Raw genomic sequence first — 19,948 nt, forward strand, 5'->3', positions numbered from 1 at the left:
AGTTGGGTAAGGTTTAAGTGGCAGTCTGCCATCAGACTAACTTAGACGTTTTCATCCATTGTGATACCACAGTAACAGTAAAAGGAAGATGCCTTCTAGTTCCTATCGTTGAACCATCCAGATCGCTTTAAAAAGTACCAGAACTTGCGAATGTTCATCCGCTAATGCAGAAGGCTCTCAAATAAATGAGAACTTAAAGTGGAACTCCTTCTGACTGTTAGTGAGGGACACACACACAGAAGTTGTTCTATAGTCTCTTTTTCTTCGATGTCCTTACAGCTTCTGCAAAAGTCGTTGCTGGCAACCTTCAGTCTGTCAGCATGTTTTCCGATTAGACAGTGACTTGTCATGACGGACACAATGACTGAAAAGTCTGTTCTAGCCAATGACAACAAAGCAGTAGACCTCTTCGAGTCTTGATAAGGCCACATAGTTTTGAAATGCTCACAGCCCCCTCTTTGTGACCATCACTCGTTCATTCGTTGTTCTTCGAGCCTGGTCCTGAGAACTTAGCTTACATGTCGCTAGAGGCATACCCACAGATTCCAGTATCATTGGAATGTGTAAAGTAGTTCCTAGTCTTGCAATCTCTTTCGCTTTACAATTGCCTGGGATATCTCTGTGACCCGGCATCCGGAACCGGTGAATTTTGAACGGTTCAGCCATCTCGTTGAGAGATCTGCAACAATCGAGGGCGGTTTTGGTGTAATAAACACTGCCTGCCTGTAATTCATACAGGGTGTAATTCACACTGCCTGGAACATTGGAAATTGATGACACACTGTCCGTAGTCGCCGTATGACCAAATAGAACGCTCCCTTAGCCTCACGGCAGTGGTCGCAGCAGTTTGTCTAGCCACTGCAGAAGCAGCTTCAACCAGCAACTTAGAGCTGGAAGGCTGCATCTCTGAATCGTGTGCCATAGATAATGAAGCCATCCAGTTATGAGACTAATTTTTTTCAAGGTATTATTTCAGTAGTAGCCAGTACTGAATCTTCAGTGCGTAAGAAGAAAAATATTTAGACTACTTTTTGCAAGAATACAAACACACAAAACATTCTTCACACACCCATGGTTCCTGGATAAGAACCACATCAAATCCCCCTGCCATCAGGAGGACCCTTAGTGCCTCTGAAGCGGCCTTACAATGGTGGATATTCATCTGCAGAAACCGGACCATAGACAGGATTCAGAATTTACCCCACTGTCGCGTAAGCCTCGTCTTCTGATTCCGCCAGGAGTTTATCCTCACAAGATTCGTTAGACCTTCCGTACTCTTCTAGAGGCAGATGAGAAAGCAGTGAAACAACTCTTCCTCAGAACAGTGGACACTAGCGGTGTGGATGATTCCTCCTTAGAGGCTTCACTAGGTGCTGTCGAAGGATTTTTTTGAGTTTTGCCCTTCTCCGCTGCTACACACCTTGAGCCCCGTGCAACCGGATGACCTATCCACACACACCTTGTCGGGTCCCGTTTAGGTGCCTTTCCTCCTGTCTCGATCGTGGCAGGGGGATTTTCAGTCTCCTGCAATCCGCCAGACTTAAGCGATGTGGTCGATAGTTCATCAGGCAAGTGTTCAGCAACAACTGCTGAGTCGCCTTCTGATTCCCCAACCCCATCGCTTCTATAGATCTTCAGTTTCAACTTGTTGAATCCGTAGGATACAACCCCTTCAGACTGGTTGAGGTCTGCAAGACAGCCGGAGTTTAGTACGAATACTGTATGTCTCCGGTCAACATCAGCCTCATCCAATCCATCCAGCCTACCAATCTTCCAGTCGGTGGTTGAAAGATTGAGATTATATTCCCTTAGTCTTCCAAGTATCGATTTAGAATCTGAGGCTATCCTTGGTATCCAAGCATGATGCGCCATTGGTCTAGAAGGAATATCTTCCTTCTTGACTAAATTCAGTGCTGCACCTGAGCAGATTTCACTAATCTTTTATAATGCACAACGATATGTTTCAATTGAGCGTTGATCCCCGAAGGCAATTAGTCGGTAACGGCCCTGATACCAACCTGCTCGTCACAAATTGGAGGAGATCCAGGTAATTCCGCAAGAATATCGGAGTATATCCATTGGCTTTCCCACTTCAATTATTCCTAGGTATGCAGCCCTGTTCGTCTCCTTCATCGATAACTGCCATCACCAAGCTGTCCATAGCGACATTGGCAAAGGTTCTTGGACCCATCTTACTATTGTTCGCAGAGTTCTTTTAGATATGGCATAACCTCCAGGTGACCGCAGACCGCAGATGATTGCGTAGTGTAGATTGTGGGGTAGCCTGTGCAGCGAATCCGCGAACCTAATTTAGAGAGTCTCTCTCCCTATTAGAGGGAGTCTTGGGATCGTTCGCACCAAGACTCTCAATAAACCTGAGAGCGATGAGTCTTCTATTATTCCAACCTCTAAAAGAGCGTGTTGGCTTGCCGGGAAAGGCCAATGGCCTAGGTAAATTATAGGCACGAGAAGAAAGAATAGTTTCGGCCTTGTCCTTAAGGCTCGAACTAGGTGTCTTCGTTAAAAGCACATGCTGACCAGTCGTCTGTCGGCTAGTGGAGCCTGGAGCAGCTGCTCCACCAGTCGAGGTTTCAGTAGCAGACAACATGCTACGTCCTGATACCACCACCGCAGCTGTTGGGTTTTTGGAGTCCAATCTCATCCTGTTTGGAGACGCAGATTATCAACCGCCCAATGGATACCACTATCGTAGTTATCCTTGACTGACTTAAATTTTTTTTCCTATTACGAGTTACAGAAAAATTCTTGCGGAGCGAAATAACAAAACGTCCGCTCCACTCATCGGTTCAAACAAGATTCCTACAATCTCAGTTAATAAGGGTATATCCAATAAGGGTATATCAGTTAGTGGGGGATATCCAAGATTCGACCCGGCTGAGCTTAGAACTCTTTTACTTGTTATAAGCCAGGCAGGAGGCAAGGGTGGTGTTTATACCCAAGCCCGGCAAGGCAAGTTATGCGACACCAAAGGCCTAAAGACCCATAAGCCTTACGTCCTTTCTACTCAAAACCATGGAACGTATTGTGGACATCCAGCGAACTGCTCAAATACAAACAGCATGCTTATGTCAAGGGTAGGTCGTTGGAGACTGCCCTGCACGAGGTTGTGCATAAAATAGAAGAATCCTTCGATGCCAAAACGTACACACTGGCGGTATGCATTGACATCGAGGGGGCTTTTACAAATGTGCGGAGCGACACACTGATCCAATCCTTAGAACAGTACCGGGTGGACCCGGTCCTTAAAAACTGGATAAAACATATGCTAAGGAACAGGTGGATAAATTGTGTGTCCCATGGCATAAATATGAGGGAGATAGAGGCACAGGGCACGCCACATGGGGGAATTTTATCGCCACTCCTATGGGTGACCACCATAAATGACCTATTACGGATGCTGACTGAGGAACCCGTCTGCTACGCAGACGATGTTATGACACTTCTAAGGGGTAAGGACCGAATGAGCTATGTAAAAGGACCGAAAGGGTCTTGCATATAGCATATGACTGGGCTAGACCCAGAGGTCTCAATGTTAACCCAGAGAAGACTGAAGTATGTCTGTGCACGAGCAAGACAAAGGTGGGCCAATTTAACGCACCACGTTTCCTCAATAAGACAATTTCAATATTTGACAAGGTCAAATACTTAGGTGTGATCTTGGACAGGAAACTGAATTGGAAGTGTCACCTTCAGGAGCTTACTGAGAAGGCTGAAAGATGTTGGGCACTATATAGACGGGACGTAAGCTCGAAATGGCGCCTGAATCCTAGAATACCCCACTGACTCCACAGGAGCGAGATTAGACCAATACTTACTTACCCCTCAGTAGTTTGATGGACTACTATGGAGAAAAAGTGCAACATAAGAACCATACAACAGGTTCAGAGAACATTTTGTCTTGGCATAGACGGAACGATAAGGACAATGCCCACTAGGGCACGGGAGATTATTCTAGATATTTGACCCATTGACATACTGGTTAAGTATGAGGCTGCCACTGCGGTTATGAGACTTAAGGCGATGGGAGAATGGATTGAGGATGGGAGCAGCTCATATCATCGCGGTTTAATCGAGACGACGATAGGAAACCTGGAAGGAAGTGGAGAGGTTTCCGATCGGATACCTGAGATGAACCTTGAAGTCGAGTGCGAGGCACTACTGCTATCGGCATAGTCTTGGATTGACGGAACCCTAGTATTGCCATCTGGAAGATCATGTTACACGGATGGATTAAAGCTAGAGAACAGAGTGGGCCTGGGGGTTTACATTGAGAACCCAGGGACTGACTGCCTGATCATAATACGGTCCTGTAGGGCGGAGATCCGGGCGATCACGGAATGCGTATAATCGAGGCGACGATAGAAAACCTGGAAGGAAGGGAAGAGGTTTCCGATCGGATACTTGAGATGAACCTTGAAGTCGAGTGGGAGGCAGTGCTGCCATCGGCACAGTCTTGGATTGACGGAACCCTAGTATAGCCATCTGGAAGATTATGTTATACGGATGGATCAAAGCTAGAGGACATAGTGGGCCTGGGCGTTTACATTGAGAACCCAGGGACTGACTGCCTGACCATAATGCGGTCCTGTAGGGCGGAGATCCGGGCGATCACGGAATGAGTGAAGTGGTGTGGTGCTAACGCGAGGACGTCGATGGTGAACATCTTTACTAACAATAAAATTGCCATAAGGGCAATAACAACCAGGACGGTAAGGTCACGAACAGCCTTGCAGTGTAAGAAGGAGATTAACGCCTTCTCTGAGGATGGATTTCGTTTGGGTGCAGGGACATAACGGAGTTAGGGGAAATGAAAGGGCAGACGATTTGGCGGTGAAGGCCAGGGGACTGTCGTCAATAAACTTGGTTAACCCGAAGCTTTTCGGGTCGACGCAGTCCAAGTTAAGGGAGAGGGCGACGAATGCGCATGCAACATTGTGGAACAGCGAAACGGTAGGTAGGACGGCGAAAATCCTATGGGGGGATCCAGATCGTGAAAAGACGAGGCTATTACTGAAAGGAAGAAGATCAGTATAGCTCTCGGTATCATAACGGGACGCATTGGACTACGAGCTCACTTATGTAAAATCGGTGCGGCAAGTGATAGCATGTGTAGGGCATGCTTAGAAGCTGATGAGACGTTGAAGCATTTCTTTATCATTGCCCGGCTTTCGCGTCCAACAGATACTGGCACTTAGGTGGAGACACAATACCAGACATGAACCAACTTAGGGAGTGGTATTGAAAACAATTAAGGATTTTGTAAGTAGCACGGAATTCCTAACTTAAAATTTTCTTTTTAGAGGTTACTTTATAGTTTTTAGAGCTCACAACAAGCCGATTACAGGCTTAGGTGTATGTCCATAGTGGCATGGGGCGGATTAATATCTGCGCCCTCTTTTCAATCCAACCTGACCAACTGGTTTTTCAATGCAAATTGTTTGTCACCCTAAAAATCCCACACCCTTTGTACAACAAAAATGGCGTAGAAAAAGGAAATCATTATTGACTCTATTCAAATACAACATGGCCAAAAAAAAAAATACAAACTCTGGACAAATGAAGTACAACAACAACAAAAAAAAATAAAATGCATGCAAATCGCAAATATAGATCATCGCTTGGGGGGAAAAGTCCTTGTAATCAAGTCCATTGTTTAAAGAGACAGCAGCCATAATGCTGCCCTAATATGGGCCACAAAAGTGGCATAAGCACAGACATCGAGGCATGAGACTCCTCTGTATGACTTCTAGAGTTTTTGGCTAATGGCAGATAATTAAGGGATTATGGAAACGGCAAGGGAGCTACTTTATGTCGTTATATCAGACGGTTTACTAAATGCAGTGATTGGCGATAAAGGAAATTGCTATAAAAAAAGTGGTTCATATTTGCATAAACGTTTGTGCATTTGACGAATGACGATATAGAATCTCTATGACAATCAAAATTGAGTGACTGAATGGGGTGCAGAATGTAACCACTGTAACCATATCTACTGATGTCCGTAGGCCCAACAACAAACGAAAATTCTAACAATGGCAAATAAAGGACTACAATGATAATGAGAGAAACAAAAAACAACCAACACCCATTACTTACCGACTGCATCATGCACACTGGCATTGTCACTGCATGTCAAAAATTTCGAATAGAAGTTGACCATAATGATGCCTCCATTTTTGGCCATCGATTGCAGCATATCATCCTGAACATTGCGACTCGTATTACACAACTCATAGGCTGATGAATGGGAAAATATCACAGGTGCTTCGCTGACTTCCAAGGCATCACGCATGGTGCCCGTTGAGACATGTGACAAATCGACCATCATGCCCAAACGATTCATTTCACGTATGATTGTCTGCAATGAAAGAGAAATAAACGAAAATTAGAAAATGCCAAATCATAGCCATATTTAGAACTGTAAAGGACTAAAAGCTAAGTTGTGGAGAAAATTAGAGTAGGTATCAAGCAGATATCGTTGCAATTAAGGAAGTGCTGGAATGGCATAAATATCTTCTCAGACAGCCAGACAGCCATTAAATCCCTGGAGTATGTATTTCTGAACACAAAAGCCGCCCTCGACTGTCGCAGATCTTTCAGCGAAATGGCTGAACCATTCAAAATTCACCTGTCCACAGAAATATCGCAGGGATATGTAAAGCGGACGACCTTGCGAGACCAGGAACTATCCTACACACTCCAGGGATACTGGAATCTGTGGGTATGCGTCTAGGGACATGTAAGCTAAGTTTTTAGGACCAGGCCCGAAGGACAACGAATGATAGATGGACACAAAGAGGTGACTGTGAGCTTCCATAGCTATGTGGCCTACTCTGGACTTGAAGAGGTCACTGTCTAATCGGAAAACATGCTGATAGACTGAAGGTTGCCAGCAACGACTTTTGCAGAAGCTGTGAGGACAATGAAGAAGAAGAGACTATAGAAGACCTTCTGCGTGTCCCGCTCTAGCAGTTAGAAGGAGTTCCACTTTAGGTTCCCATATCTTTGAGAACCGGTCTGATGAAGCGGATGTGAACATTTGCAAGTAATTGGGCTTTTTAAAGCAATCTGAATGGTTCAACGGTACGAACAAGAAGGCATCTTCCTTCTTCTGTTCCTATGGTTTTACAATGGACGAAAACGTCTAAGTGAGTCTGATAGCAGACTGCCACTAAAAACCTAACCTAACCTAGAGTAGCCAATATTTTTGTAAAACCTCTTAACTGTTATACGCTTTAGTGAAAAATTTCGCTTAAGTGAAACTTGGCGAAAATAAAAATTTATTTTTTTAACTTTCAACATAGGATGGGGGTATACTAATTTCGTCATTCCGGTTGTAACACCTCGAAATATTCGACTAAGACCCCATCTTATATATAAAAATCAATTTGTGTTTGTTTGTTTGTTTGTATGTTTGTGTGTTCCATATAGACTCAGAAACGGCTGAACCGATTTTCTTGAAATTTTCACAGATGGCGCATAATGATCCCGTGGTGAAAATAGGGTACAACATTTTTTGATAGGGGGGGGGGCGGACCCTCCCCCTTACCCTAATTTTCAGAAGCGCCAGATCTCGGAGATGGGTGTTGCGATTTAAATAAAAATTTGGTATCCAAATTTCGGATGGGGTACCTAGGGGGGCCGCCCCACCCTAAAACCTACCAAACATATATTTAGACCAATCACGACAATATGAGACTCAAATGAAAGGTATTTAGAATAGTAAAACGTATCTGATATCCAATTGTCGGACCAAGTGCTAGGGGGACCACCCCAACCCCCAAAACACCCCTAAATCGGACATATTTACCGACCATGGCAATATGGGACTCAAATGAAAGGTATTTGCGAGTAGAATACGAATCTGATATCCAAATGTGGGACCACATTTCTGGGGGTCCACCCCTTCCCCAAAACACCCCCCAAACAGGACTTATTCACTGACCATGGGAATATCAGGCTTCAATAAAAGGTATTTGAATCCAGAATACGAATCTGATATCTAAATATAGGACTAAGTGTTTGGGGGGCCGCTTCTCACCAAAAACATCCCCCAAAGTGCCAATACCCCAAACCGGACAATTTTGCTGACTTTTGCAGTAAGGTTAAAATTAGATTAGAAAACGAATTTAATATCCAATTTTGAGGGCAATGGCAATATGGGGTTCAAATGAATGATATATAGATATATGAGAATAGAGCACGTTGCTGATGTATTTTCAGGGCTTAGAATTTGGGGGACCACCCCAATCCCCAAAACACCCTTAAATCGGGCATATTTACCGACCATGACAATGTGGAGCTTAAATGAAAGGTATTGGGGAGTAGAGCAAGAATTGATACCCATTTTCACCCTTTCTCAAAATACCCCACAAAACAGCAATTTTTTACAGACCATCGCAATATGGGTCTCAAATAAAGGTATTTGGGAGTAGAATGCGAATTTGATATCCAAATGTAGAACCATATATTTAGGGCATCATCCCTTTCCCAAAACACCCCCAATGGGAAAAAATTTTTCGACCATGCCAATATGTGGCTCAAATGAAAGGTATTTGAGATTAGAAAACGAATTTGATAACCTATTTTGGGGCCATGTGTTTGGGGGACGCGTAATCCTGTAAGCTCCTCTTAAGCCAATGGCAATTTGGGGTTTAAATGAATGGTATTTGAGAGAAGAGCACGATGATGGTATTTATTCAGGGCCAAGTATCTGGAGGACCAACTCTCCCCCGAAAACACCACTAAATCAGACATCATGAGATGTCTGATTTAGTGGGAGGGCTGAAATGGAGTATTTTAAGAATGGAGTACACCCTACATCCAAACTTAAATTCGTAGACCAATAAGGATTATATGGGAATTAGATAAAGGAACTTTTATTGTTAATTGTTAGTCAAGCGATATTCTTTTTTCGTGGCATGGTTGTCGAAAATAAATATTCCAAGGAAACTTTTGTTCCATATAAAATAAATGAAGGTGTAGCGGAGCGGGCCCGGGTCAGTAGTAAAGCATATATATGGCATTTTAAGTTGATCTAGCCATGTCTGCCCGCCTGTCCGTCCATCGGTTTGTCAAAAACACGCTAACTTTCGAAGTAGTAAAGCTAAGCGCTTGAAATTTTGCACAAACACATCTTTTAATGCAGGTCGGTTGGGGTTGTAAATGGGCCATGTCGGTCCATGTTTTGATAAAGCTGACATATAAACTGCTCTTGGATCTTAATTTTCTTGAGCCACTAGAGTGCGCAATTCTTATCCGATTGGAATGAAATTTTGCACGACGTGTTTTGTTATGATATCCAACAACTGCGCCAAGTATGGTTCAAATCGGTCCATAACCTGATATAGCTGCCATATAAACCGATCTTGGGTCTTGACTTCTTGAGCCTCTAGAGTGCGCAATTCTTATCCGATTTGGCTGAAATTTCGCATGAGGAGTTTTATTATGACTTCCAACAAGTGTGTTAAGTATGGCTCAAATCGGTCCATAACCTGATATAGCTGCCATATAAACCGATCTTGGATCTTGCTTTTTTAGGCCTCTAGAGAGCGCAATTCTTATCCGATTTGGCTGAAATTAGATGATATAGCTGCCGTCCAATCTGGTCTTGGATCTTGACTCCTTGAGCCACTAAAGGGCGCAATTATGATTTTGGATCTTGCTTTCTTGAGCCACTAGAGGCTGCAATTCTGATCCGTTTTGGCTGAAATTAGATGATATAGCTGCCATCTAAACCGGTCTTGGATTTTGACTGCTTGAGCCACTAGAGGGCGTAATTCTGATCCGATTTGACTGGAATTTGGCATAAGGTGTTTTGTTATGACTTTCAACAACTGGGCTAAGTATGGTTCAAATGGGTCCATAACCTTATATAGCTGTCATCTAAACCGGTCTTGGATCTTGACTGCTTGAGCCACTAGAGGGCGCAATTCTGATCCGATTTGGCTGAATATTTTGCCTGAGGTGTTTTGTTATGACTTTGAAGAACTGCGCTAAGAATAGTTGAAATCGGTCCATAACCTGATATAGCTGCCATATAAACCGATCTGGGATCTTGACTTCTTGGGCCTCTAGAGGGCGCAATTCTCATCCGATTTGGCTGAAATTTTGTACAACGGCTTCTCACATGACCTTTAACATACGTGTCGAATATGGCATGAATCAGTTTATTGCCTAATACAGCTCCCCTATAAAACGATCTCCCTATTTTACTTCTTCAGTCCCTAAAGTGCGCAATTCTTACTAGATTTGGCTGAAATTTTACACAATGACTTCTACTATGGACTCCAATATTCAGTACAATTATGGTCCGAAATGAACCATAACTTGATATTGTTCCAATAACATAGCAATTCTTTTCTTTTATCCTTTGTTTGCCTAAAAGGAGATACCGTGGAAAGATACTGTTGAAAGGTGAATGGTAGCGCTCTTCAGGGCCTTCAAACACTTGTGGTAAGGACTATTTCTTCTTAGAGCGTATTAAAGCATTTAAGTCAAATCCTAACGAATGGCTCAATTCTGGCAATCGCATCAAAAACACATTTCAGCGTTGGTCATCCCCTGACTAAATGATGGCAATATCTATTGGGTTGCCAAAAAAGTAATTGCGGATTTTTCATATAGTCGGCGTTGACAAATTTTTTCACAGCTTGTGACTCTGTAGTTGCATTCTTTCTTCTGTCAGTTATCAGCTGTTACTTTTAGCTTGCTTTAGAAAAAAAGTGTAAAAAAAGTATATTTGATTAAAGTTCATTCTAAGTTTTATTAAAAATGCATTTGGTTTCTTTTAAAAAATCCGCAATTACTTTTTGGGCAACCCAATATTATTGTAATTGTTTAACTTCTGTACTAACCAAATGAAAAAGGTCATAACCAATCGTTTTAAAAACTCCCGTCTTCGTCTCTCCAGAAGCATTTTTTCAACTAAATGCAATTTTGCTTTTTTGCTTGAAAATCAAACTTTTTTCAACGCAAACCTGTCAAATACTCAAAAAGGTTACCGGTTCGTTGTTCTTACCATCATGAACTTTCCATCGCCGACTATTTTGGCCCTGATTGTTTACATAAGTACGCCAGTATTTTATTTCAATTAAAAAGTTTAAATGAGTTTTTGTACCTGTAACTTATAACCTGTGGTTTGCTACGAATTCAGTATATGCCATTTTTACAAGGATGAATGTCGAAAAACTGAATTTGGTTTCATTTTAGTTTATTTCATCAAAAGTTTGCAGACATTCCTGCAAACGTATCGGTAGATAGATGTATGCATAAAGATACACGTTGATAAGCTTGTATCAACGAGATGATAGCAAAATGATGCGTTGGGAGCTAGCATGCATCGGTTACTGCTTTCCAGCTTTTGGCCATGTCCTCTATATATCGCCCACTACAGTTTACAAAAAGAAAAAATTCCCATGCAAATTTTGCAAACTGCACTTCAACACATACAAATATTTGTGGTAAGAATACCGATTTCATATTCGCAACATTCTTGTGCTTTGACATTATATTTTTTCACCAGATGATGTTGCTTTCGAGTGAGTGAAGGCCTTTCGTTACTTTGAATTCTGATGGAGGTTATGAGCGATAAACAAAAACATTTTCCAATGTTTATACAGTTCAACAATTTCATGGAATTGAAAAAATTATTTCTGTTTTTCTTTTTTGCAAAGTAAAAAAAAACTGTCAGTGGTTTTTTATACCACATTTCATGGAGAATGAGATGAATGCGGGGTCACTTAAAGTTAAAATTGCGTCAAGCTACTTGTCTACTGAATCATATGCACTAAATGGTTTTGAAAGTGCAATAATTAGTTAGAGTAAAAACAGGTAAGAGCGCGTTTAGTTCGGCCGGGCCGAATCTTATACAGCAAAATCGCGAGATAGGTTTATATGGGAGCTGTATCAAGCTATTGATCGATTCAGACCATATTAGATGCGTATGTTGAAAGCTATAAGAGAAGCCGTTGTACAAAATTTCTGCCAAATCGGATAAGAATTGCATCCACCAGAGGCTCAAGAAGTCAAGATCCCTGATCGGTTTATATGGCAGCTATATCAGGTTATGTACCGATTTGCGCAATACGTAGCACAGTTATTGGAAGTCATAAAAAACCACCTCATGCAAAATTTCAGCCAGATTGGATAAGATTTGCGCTCTCTAGTGGTTCAAGAAGTCAAGATCCAAGATCGGTTTATATGACAACTACACCAGATTATGAACCGATTTGAATCATACCTAGCACAGTTGTTGGAAGTGATACCAAAACATTACTTGCAAAATTTCAGTCAAATCGGATGAGAATTGTGCCTTCTAGAGGCTCAAGAAGTCAAGACCCAAGACCGTTTTATATGGCAGCTATATCAAAACATGGACCGATTTGAACCATACTTAGCGCAGTTGTTGGAAGTGAGACCAAAAAACACCACTTCCAAATTTAAATCAAATCGGACGAGAATTTCGCCCTCTAGAGGCTCAATAAATCAAGACCCAAGATCGGTTTATATAGCTATTCAAAACATGGACCGGTGTGGCCCATTTACAATCCCAACCGACCTTCTCTAATAATAAGTCTGCATGAATGTTGTCTAGACCGGCTTGAAATGCCGCTTGATCTAGAGGTTCTCTCTTGAAGCGCTGTACCTTATGCTCAATATCATGTAGATCTACCTTAAGGCTTCTGGGCGGTGGATATCTATCCACAAGATAATGATTTGGGTTGTCTCTGCGATAACAGCCCAAAATTTATTGCTTAGACAGCATGTAGTTATGTTTTCGCAGCGGTAGGATCTCCTGATCCTGATTGAGGTGGTCCACAAGAGAACTGAGGAGATAGCCCGTCGCTGATCTGAATATTATTCCACTGCGTGTCACAAAGTTGACGAGACCACAATGGCGCTGCATAACTTACCACAGACCGGCCAATTGCTTTATACGTGGTCAACAAGGTTTCTTTGTCTGCACCCCAAGTGCTGCCGACAAGTGACTTGAGGACCTTGTTTCTACGTTTGAATTTATCGCAAATAGCTGTGGCATGTGAGGAGCATGTGTAAGAGCTGTCAAATGTGACACCAAGTATTTGGGGACACTTGATGGTCGGAATCATTTCTCCATCGACCATCACAGTCAGCTCGGTATTCACCTCACGCGTATTTGTAGTGAACAATGTGGCTGAAGATTTGGTGGCAGATATCTTCAGATTTCTTGCAGCGAAGTTCGTTGAGGTAGACGTTCAACCTATCGCAGATGTCATCAAGGGGTGGGGGCCTGATGCCATGATCGTACAATCGTCCGCATATGATACGATCTCTATGCCGTCTGGAGGGGGTGGAATGGAGGATAGGTAGAGGTTAAACAGTGCCGGAGATATCGCACCACCTTGGGGAACTCCCTGTTTCACTCAACGGTGCTTCGACTTCCTATCCCTAAATTCCACAAATGACTGGCGGCCACACAGATAATTCGCTACCCAGCATTTCAGGCCTAGCTGGAGGGACGTGTTGGCGATGTCCTCAAATAATTTGGCATGGCTGACCGTGTCGAATGCCTTCGAAAGGTCCAGTGCCACGAGGACCGTCCTATCACATGGGCTGGGCTGATTGAAGCCACGTCAAATGTGTGCGGTGATAGAATGCAAAGCAGTTGTTGTGCTGTGCAGTCTCCGAAATCCATGTTGATGCTCGGCGAATGGAAATTCTCCTACGAGGCTCGGGAGGAATAATGCCTCAAGCGTCTTTGCCACTGGTGAGAGAAGGGAGATCGGTCTGTACGACTCCCCCAAACTCGAGTTTTTTCCAGGCTTCAGTAGCGGGATCACTCTGCCCATTTTCCAGACGTCGGGAACTATAAGAGTGTTCAATGACAGGTTGAGGACAGTGGTAAGGTACTCAACTCCAGGTGAATCCAGATTCTTCAACATCAATGTAGAGATTCCGTCGGGACCCAACGCCTTGGAAGATTTGGCGCCACGAATGACATTCGTTACTTCGCCCACGGTAAATTGTGATGGCTGTTCATCGGCTCGGAGACCACGAATACGGCGAATGGCTCTCCTCCTTGCCCTGTCACTCTCGGGATGCACAATAAATTGACGGTGGAACAACCTGGCGCATCTCTTCGGATCAGCCACGGTTACGTCGCCAAAAGTGACTGAACCCCGTCTACCCCCCGAACCCCGTCTACCGGTGTTCGAGAGTAACAGTAGACAACAGCTTGCCTACACCGGTGCCTAAGTTACATTGCCCCAAGTGTTCCAGCCACAAAATTCGCCAGTGTTCGTTGACTACCCTGTTGATTTCCAGATTCAGCTCGCTGATTCTGGGGTTAGTGGGGTCTATATAACGAATCAGCATCACGTTCGTATGCGAGTACCACTGCCTGCGAGTGCCTGTTTAAAGCGAGCCACCGTAGCGCAGAGGTAAGCATGTCCGCCTATGGCGCTGAACGCCTGGATTCAAATCCTGGCGAGACCATCAGAAAAAATGTTCAGCGGCAACATTTGTAAAACTTCTCTCAAAAGGGGTGTCGCACTAGGGCACGCCGTTCGGACTCGGCTATAAAAAGCAGGTCCTTATCATTGAGCTTAAATTTGAATCGGACTGCATTCATTGATATGTGAGAAGTTTGCCCCTGTTCGTTAGTGGAATGTTCATGTGCAAAATTTGCAATTTGCATTTGTTTAAAACGAGCGGCTGCTGCTAGCACATCCGAGGGGAGTGGCTGTTCACTAAAGCGGCGATTGGTATACTCTCTGAAGCCAGCCCAATCGGTCTTCTTCTGTTTGATAAACTGCACCTCCTCGTAATCCTAGTGGATGCCTCCTCATTCACCGTGCAAAACGTGGAGCCTTCAATCTGCCTTGCCAAATCCACGCCACACTGGTCGTTACCTAGGGGAGACTGCCATGAAATGTGATGCGAATTTAAGTCCCCTATAACCAGACGATTATGGCCAGATAGTAACCCACTTATGTCGGGGTTGTAAGCTTGGCCGTTAATTGGGACACAGCTATGTATGGATGCGGTATGGATACGTTGTACAGCTCTATCTCGGCAGTACCGGACTTGATTGCTATCCCCATACATTCCATGTAGGGGTCACTAGCGTCAAGCGCAGGCGAGATAGGCCTGTACTGTATGGAATGGTGTATAACGAAGGCCAGTCCCCCACCTCCATTCCTTGGGCGATCCTTACGTAGCAACTGTGCAAGCTGCAGGTGTTGGCCAGCTTTGTCTCCTATATCGCTGAGACCAATATGCTCTTCCGACTCATAAAGTCCACGATCTCATCGATCTTGCCACGCAGTCCGTTGCAGTTTAACTGCAAGAACGATACACTTTCCGGCACTGGCCTGGCAGTAGTAGGGCTAGGATGCTGTCGTTGCGTAAATTGCCGTACGGGAGAGGTCGGGGTGGTCATATAGTCCGACGACGAGGATGCCGAAGGCGACGACGACGACGCTTGTGACCCACTGCTGGCTATGTTCGCACAGCACCTTGCGATATAGCCAGTATGACTATACTCCCTTAGTGAAGTGAGGCCAGAGCAAGATCAAAAATGTACCCACTCCATGCACCGGTTACACCTCACCGACACCGACCCATGATGAAGGCGGTTCTGGCAAACCGAACAGAACTAGGGTCCGGGGTTCTTTTTAATACCGGCACGGACCAGAAGCGTGCGGAGAAGGCACTCCGGGATGTGCCTCTCCCATGACGAAAAAAGACGAACACGTACACTGAGGCGGCAGCCCTTGCCGATGAGGATTTCATCGGGTCAATCCGGTGCGTACAACCGGCTGCCATGGGATTGTAGGTGGTGGGTATCCAAAGTTCGGCCCGGCCGAACTTATCGCTTGTTTACTCAAAAAGCCATGCTTGATGTCTACAATATCTCCACTGCTTCGTATTTTGCAATTTGCAAAGGCATTTGTCAATCTCTCTCAGAACATTTCAGTTTATTTTCGGCATTTAAACATTTTTGTGGTTCTATCCATGGCAGGCTAGAGTATTTAAAGGTTGGTTGTTGTCCCAGTTTAGTATTGTAGATGTTTACCCATCGGCTGATGATTTAATTGCATTCCATGGTGAGGGATATAACCAAATTTGCCACGAATGTGGTCCTTCATTCCCTGGAACAACATAGTTGACCCCATTTGGACTTTTCATCTGTTTTAATTGCTTTATTTTTTGGAGATTCCATCATAATTTAATTTCCACCTTATCCTTTTGTTTGTTCGAAGTAAGCTTCTTTTAGATTTATGGAAAATGAACTTTTTGCATATGTCAAGTGAATTGCGTTAACAACCCAGGCACCAGCTGCCTGTCTCCCTTGATTATCATGAAATTTCCTTTGGTTTTCTAAGAAGAACCATTTTAAGCAGGAACATATGCCATAAATTACAGCCATTTAATGAATTTCATTATATGAACAATTCTCGGCAACAACAACGAAAGAATGGGAAAACTTAAAAGATACCATATCCTTGGGGTTAAGAAGAGCATCAAATATTCGTGTTATCCTGTGTTGGGGCATAAAATGCATGAATGGAAAATTCTTAATGGTTACCATGGATGTCCGGCTGGGAACATTCTTTCGCAACTTAAAAGCATGAGATTTTCGTTGGTTGTTTTTTTTTGTTGTTGTTTATGGTTGGGGAAATTGTCGAAGAAAATCCCAGGCATCAGGCAGCAATTCTCATATTTCTCCTATTGTTGTTGTTGTTGTTACTACTGCTGATGTTTTCTTTTCTTTGGCAAACGTTTGCTAATTACCGCAAAATACTAATTTGAATTTTCGGGATGTAAACTTTTGTATAATCTTAATATTTTATGCATTCAAAGCCCAAGTCCACAAAAGTTTTTGAACGAAAAAGGATCATGTGTTAGTAGAACCTTAAATTTGAAAACTCACACACACACACACACCGACACATGCAGGCATCATAACCTCACTCCCAAACGTGCATGTGACACACATATCTTTTTAGAATTTTTTCCTGACAACAGATTTCCAGGGTATGAGATATGTTTTTAGCCTTTCTTTCTTTTGGTCTTTTCACATTAAGACAATTTTGACATGAATGTGTGCTAAAAGGCTTTTTGTTCCCTCACCGAATTAATTAACACGTTTAAAAATTAATGACAAAGTATTATCCTTGACTTTGCAGTCAAGTGAAACGTTTTTCCTCGCACAAATTGCCTGCTGGTGAGAGGTAAATGGGGCTATTGTTGCTTCATTTAATCCTAACAACACTTTTGAATTGATTGAAAATTTGTAAGAGACACATTTTACTATTTGCATGGGTCTGTGTGTTAGTTCGTATACAAACACACATACATATATATAGCATTTTATGTCATGTATAGGGTTGAGGGATGCTGTGATACATTAAGAAACCAGTAAGGAAAGGCAAAAGTCCGGCGGTGCCAACTTTATAATACCCTATACCTACCCTAAAGGTAAAAAGTGGGAACTATGTCTATGTCGGATGTTTTCAGATGGGTTATTAAACAATCCGTATCTCATTATTGGAGACCACCGTAGCGCAGAGGTTAGCATGTCCGCCTATGACGCTGAACGCCTGGATTCGAATCCTGGCGAGACCACAAAAAAATTTTCAGCGGTGGTTTTCCCCTCCTAATGCTGGCCACATTTGTGAGGTACTATGCCATGTAAAACTTCTCTCCAAAGAGGTGTTGCACTGTGGTACGCCGTTCGGGCTCGGCTATAAAAAGGACTCCCCTTATCATTGAGCTTAAATTTGAATCGGACTGCACTCATTAATATGTGAGAAGTTTGCCCCTGTTCCTCGGTGGAATGTTCCTGGGCAAAATTTGCAATTTTTATACCCTCCACCATAGGATGGGGGGTATACTAATTTCGTCATTCTGTTTGAAACTACTCGAAATATTCGTCTGAGATATATATTCTTGATCGTCGTGAAATTTTATGTCGATCTGGCCATGTCCGTCCATCCCTCGTCCGTCGAAAGCACGCTAACTTTCGAAGGAGTAAAGCTAGCCGCTTGAAATTTTGCACAAATACTTCTTATTAGTGTAGGTCGGTTATGATTGTAAATGGGCTATATTGGTCCACGTTTTGACATAGCTGTCATATAAACCGATCTGGGATCTTGATTTCTTGAGTCACTAGAGGGCACAATTCTTATCCGATTTGGCTAAAATTTTGCATGAGGTGTTTTATTATGACTTCCAACAACTGTGCTGAGTATGGTTGAAATCGGTTCATAACCTGATATAGCTGCCATATAAATCGATCTGGGGTCTTGACTTCTTGAGCCACTAGAGGGCACAATTCTTATCCGATTTGACTGAAATTTTGCATGAGGTGTTTTATTATGACTTCCAACAACTGTGCTGAGTATGGTTGAAGTTGGTTCATAACCTGATATCGCTGCCATATAAATCGATCTGGGGTTTTGACTTCTTGAGCCACTAGAGGGCACAATTCTTATCCGATTTGGCTGAAATATTGCATGACGTGCTTTGTTATGACTTTCAACTACTGTGCTGAGTATGGTTCAAATCGGTCCAAAACCTGATATAGCTGCTATATAAACCAATCTGGGGTCTTGACTTCTTGTCGAATATGGCATGTATCGGTTTATAGCCTAATACAGCTCCCCTATAAAACGATCTCCCTATTTTACTTCTTCAGCCCCTAAAGTGCGCATTTCTTGCCAGATGTGGCTGAAATTTTACACAATGACTTCTACTATGGACTCCAATATTCAGTACAATTATGGTCCGAAATGAACCATAACTTGATATTGTTTCAATAACATAGCAATTCTTTTCTTTCACCCCTTGTTTGCCTAAAAGAGATACCGTGGCAAGAGATCGACAAATGCGATCCATGGTGGAGGGTATATAAGATTCGGTTCGGCCGAACTTAGCACGCTTTTACTTGTTACTATTCCTTTGTTTCCCATAGTAGTTTTCATAGTTCAATGGCCCAGCGCCTCAACAGCATGGGTTTTGTGGGATTGCACATGTATCCTTCGTTGTGGCGAGCTGCTTGCTGCAAGATCCGACGCTCGCCTCCAGCCGCCCTTAACCTGGGAACAGACGCTGATGTTGGCCATTGGTTATTTGAAGGCGCCATTGGTTATTTGAAGGCGCCTTGTCATATCGATTATCATTGGTACTCAGTATTTAATTAAGTGCCAGTGCCACCTGACACCTCACCGGGACTCTCCTCTCGAAAATTGCTGACTGCCACGTTCGACAGCTATTGCGATTTCGACAGACAGACGGATGGACGGACATAGCTACATCGACTCAGAATGTCGGGACGATACAGAATATATATTCCTTATTTTGAGTTGTTACAAACGGAATGACTAGATTAGTATACCCCATCCTATGGTGGTGGGTATAAAAAACCCCAAATTTGGGGCCTCACTTACCCCTTTTTTATACCAACCACCGTAGGATGCGACCTGTACCTTGATTACAAGCATACATGGACAGACAAACAGTCGGACAGACGGACATAGCTAAATCGAATCAGGAAGTGATTCTTAGCCGATCGAAATACTTATCGATGGGGGTAGCTCTTTTTCTTCTTAGCATTGCAAGCAAAAAGTTACTGTACCCTGTACCACAGTGGTGATGTAGGGTATAATCGCCCCTTTCAGGCCATGCAACTGCTGTACGCCCATGTACTCAAATTCATCATTAGCACACCAGCATTTGCGAATTGCTTCACATGAACTTATTTGCCAAGGTTCATATTGTAAAAATAACAATAGGTATTAAATATCATTATATACAAAATATACTTTGAACTATTTGTTCTTGTATGGCTATTTGAGTTTGTATGAATGTGAGGGGGTGTGCTTGTGCATTGCATATCTGTTCGACTGGACTGCTTCATTTGCAATTGGTTACAATTCTCTAT

General features: G+C 43.1%; 1 protein-coding gene across 1 annotated transcript in view; it reads right to left on the minus strand.

Annotated features, from left to right (window-relative positions):
* LOC106090476 (putative uncharacterized protein DDB_G0277255) overlaps positions 1 to 19,948 on the minus strand; it is a 541,420-nt gene that overhangs the window by 93,069 nt on the left and 428,403 nt on the right. Inside the window, exon 8 of the mRNA XM_059365826.1 lies at positions 6,118 to 6,379. Coding sequence (XP_059221809.1) covers positions 6,118 to 6,379 — 262 coding nt within the window. The remainder of the gene's footprint in view (positions 1 to 6,117; positions 6,380 to 19,948) is intronic.

This window comes from Stomoxys calcitrans, chromosome 3, assembly GCF_963082655.1.
Source record: "Stomoxys calcitrans chromosome 3, idStoCalc2.1, whole genome shotgun sequence".
NCBI lineage: Eukaryota > Metazoa > Arthropoda > Insecta > Diptera > Muscidae > Stomoxys > Stomoxys calcitrans.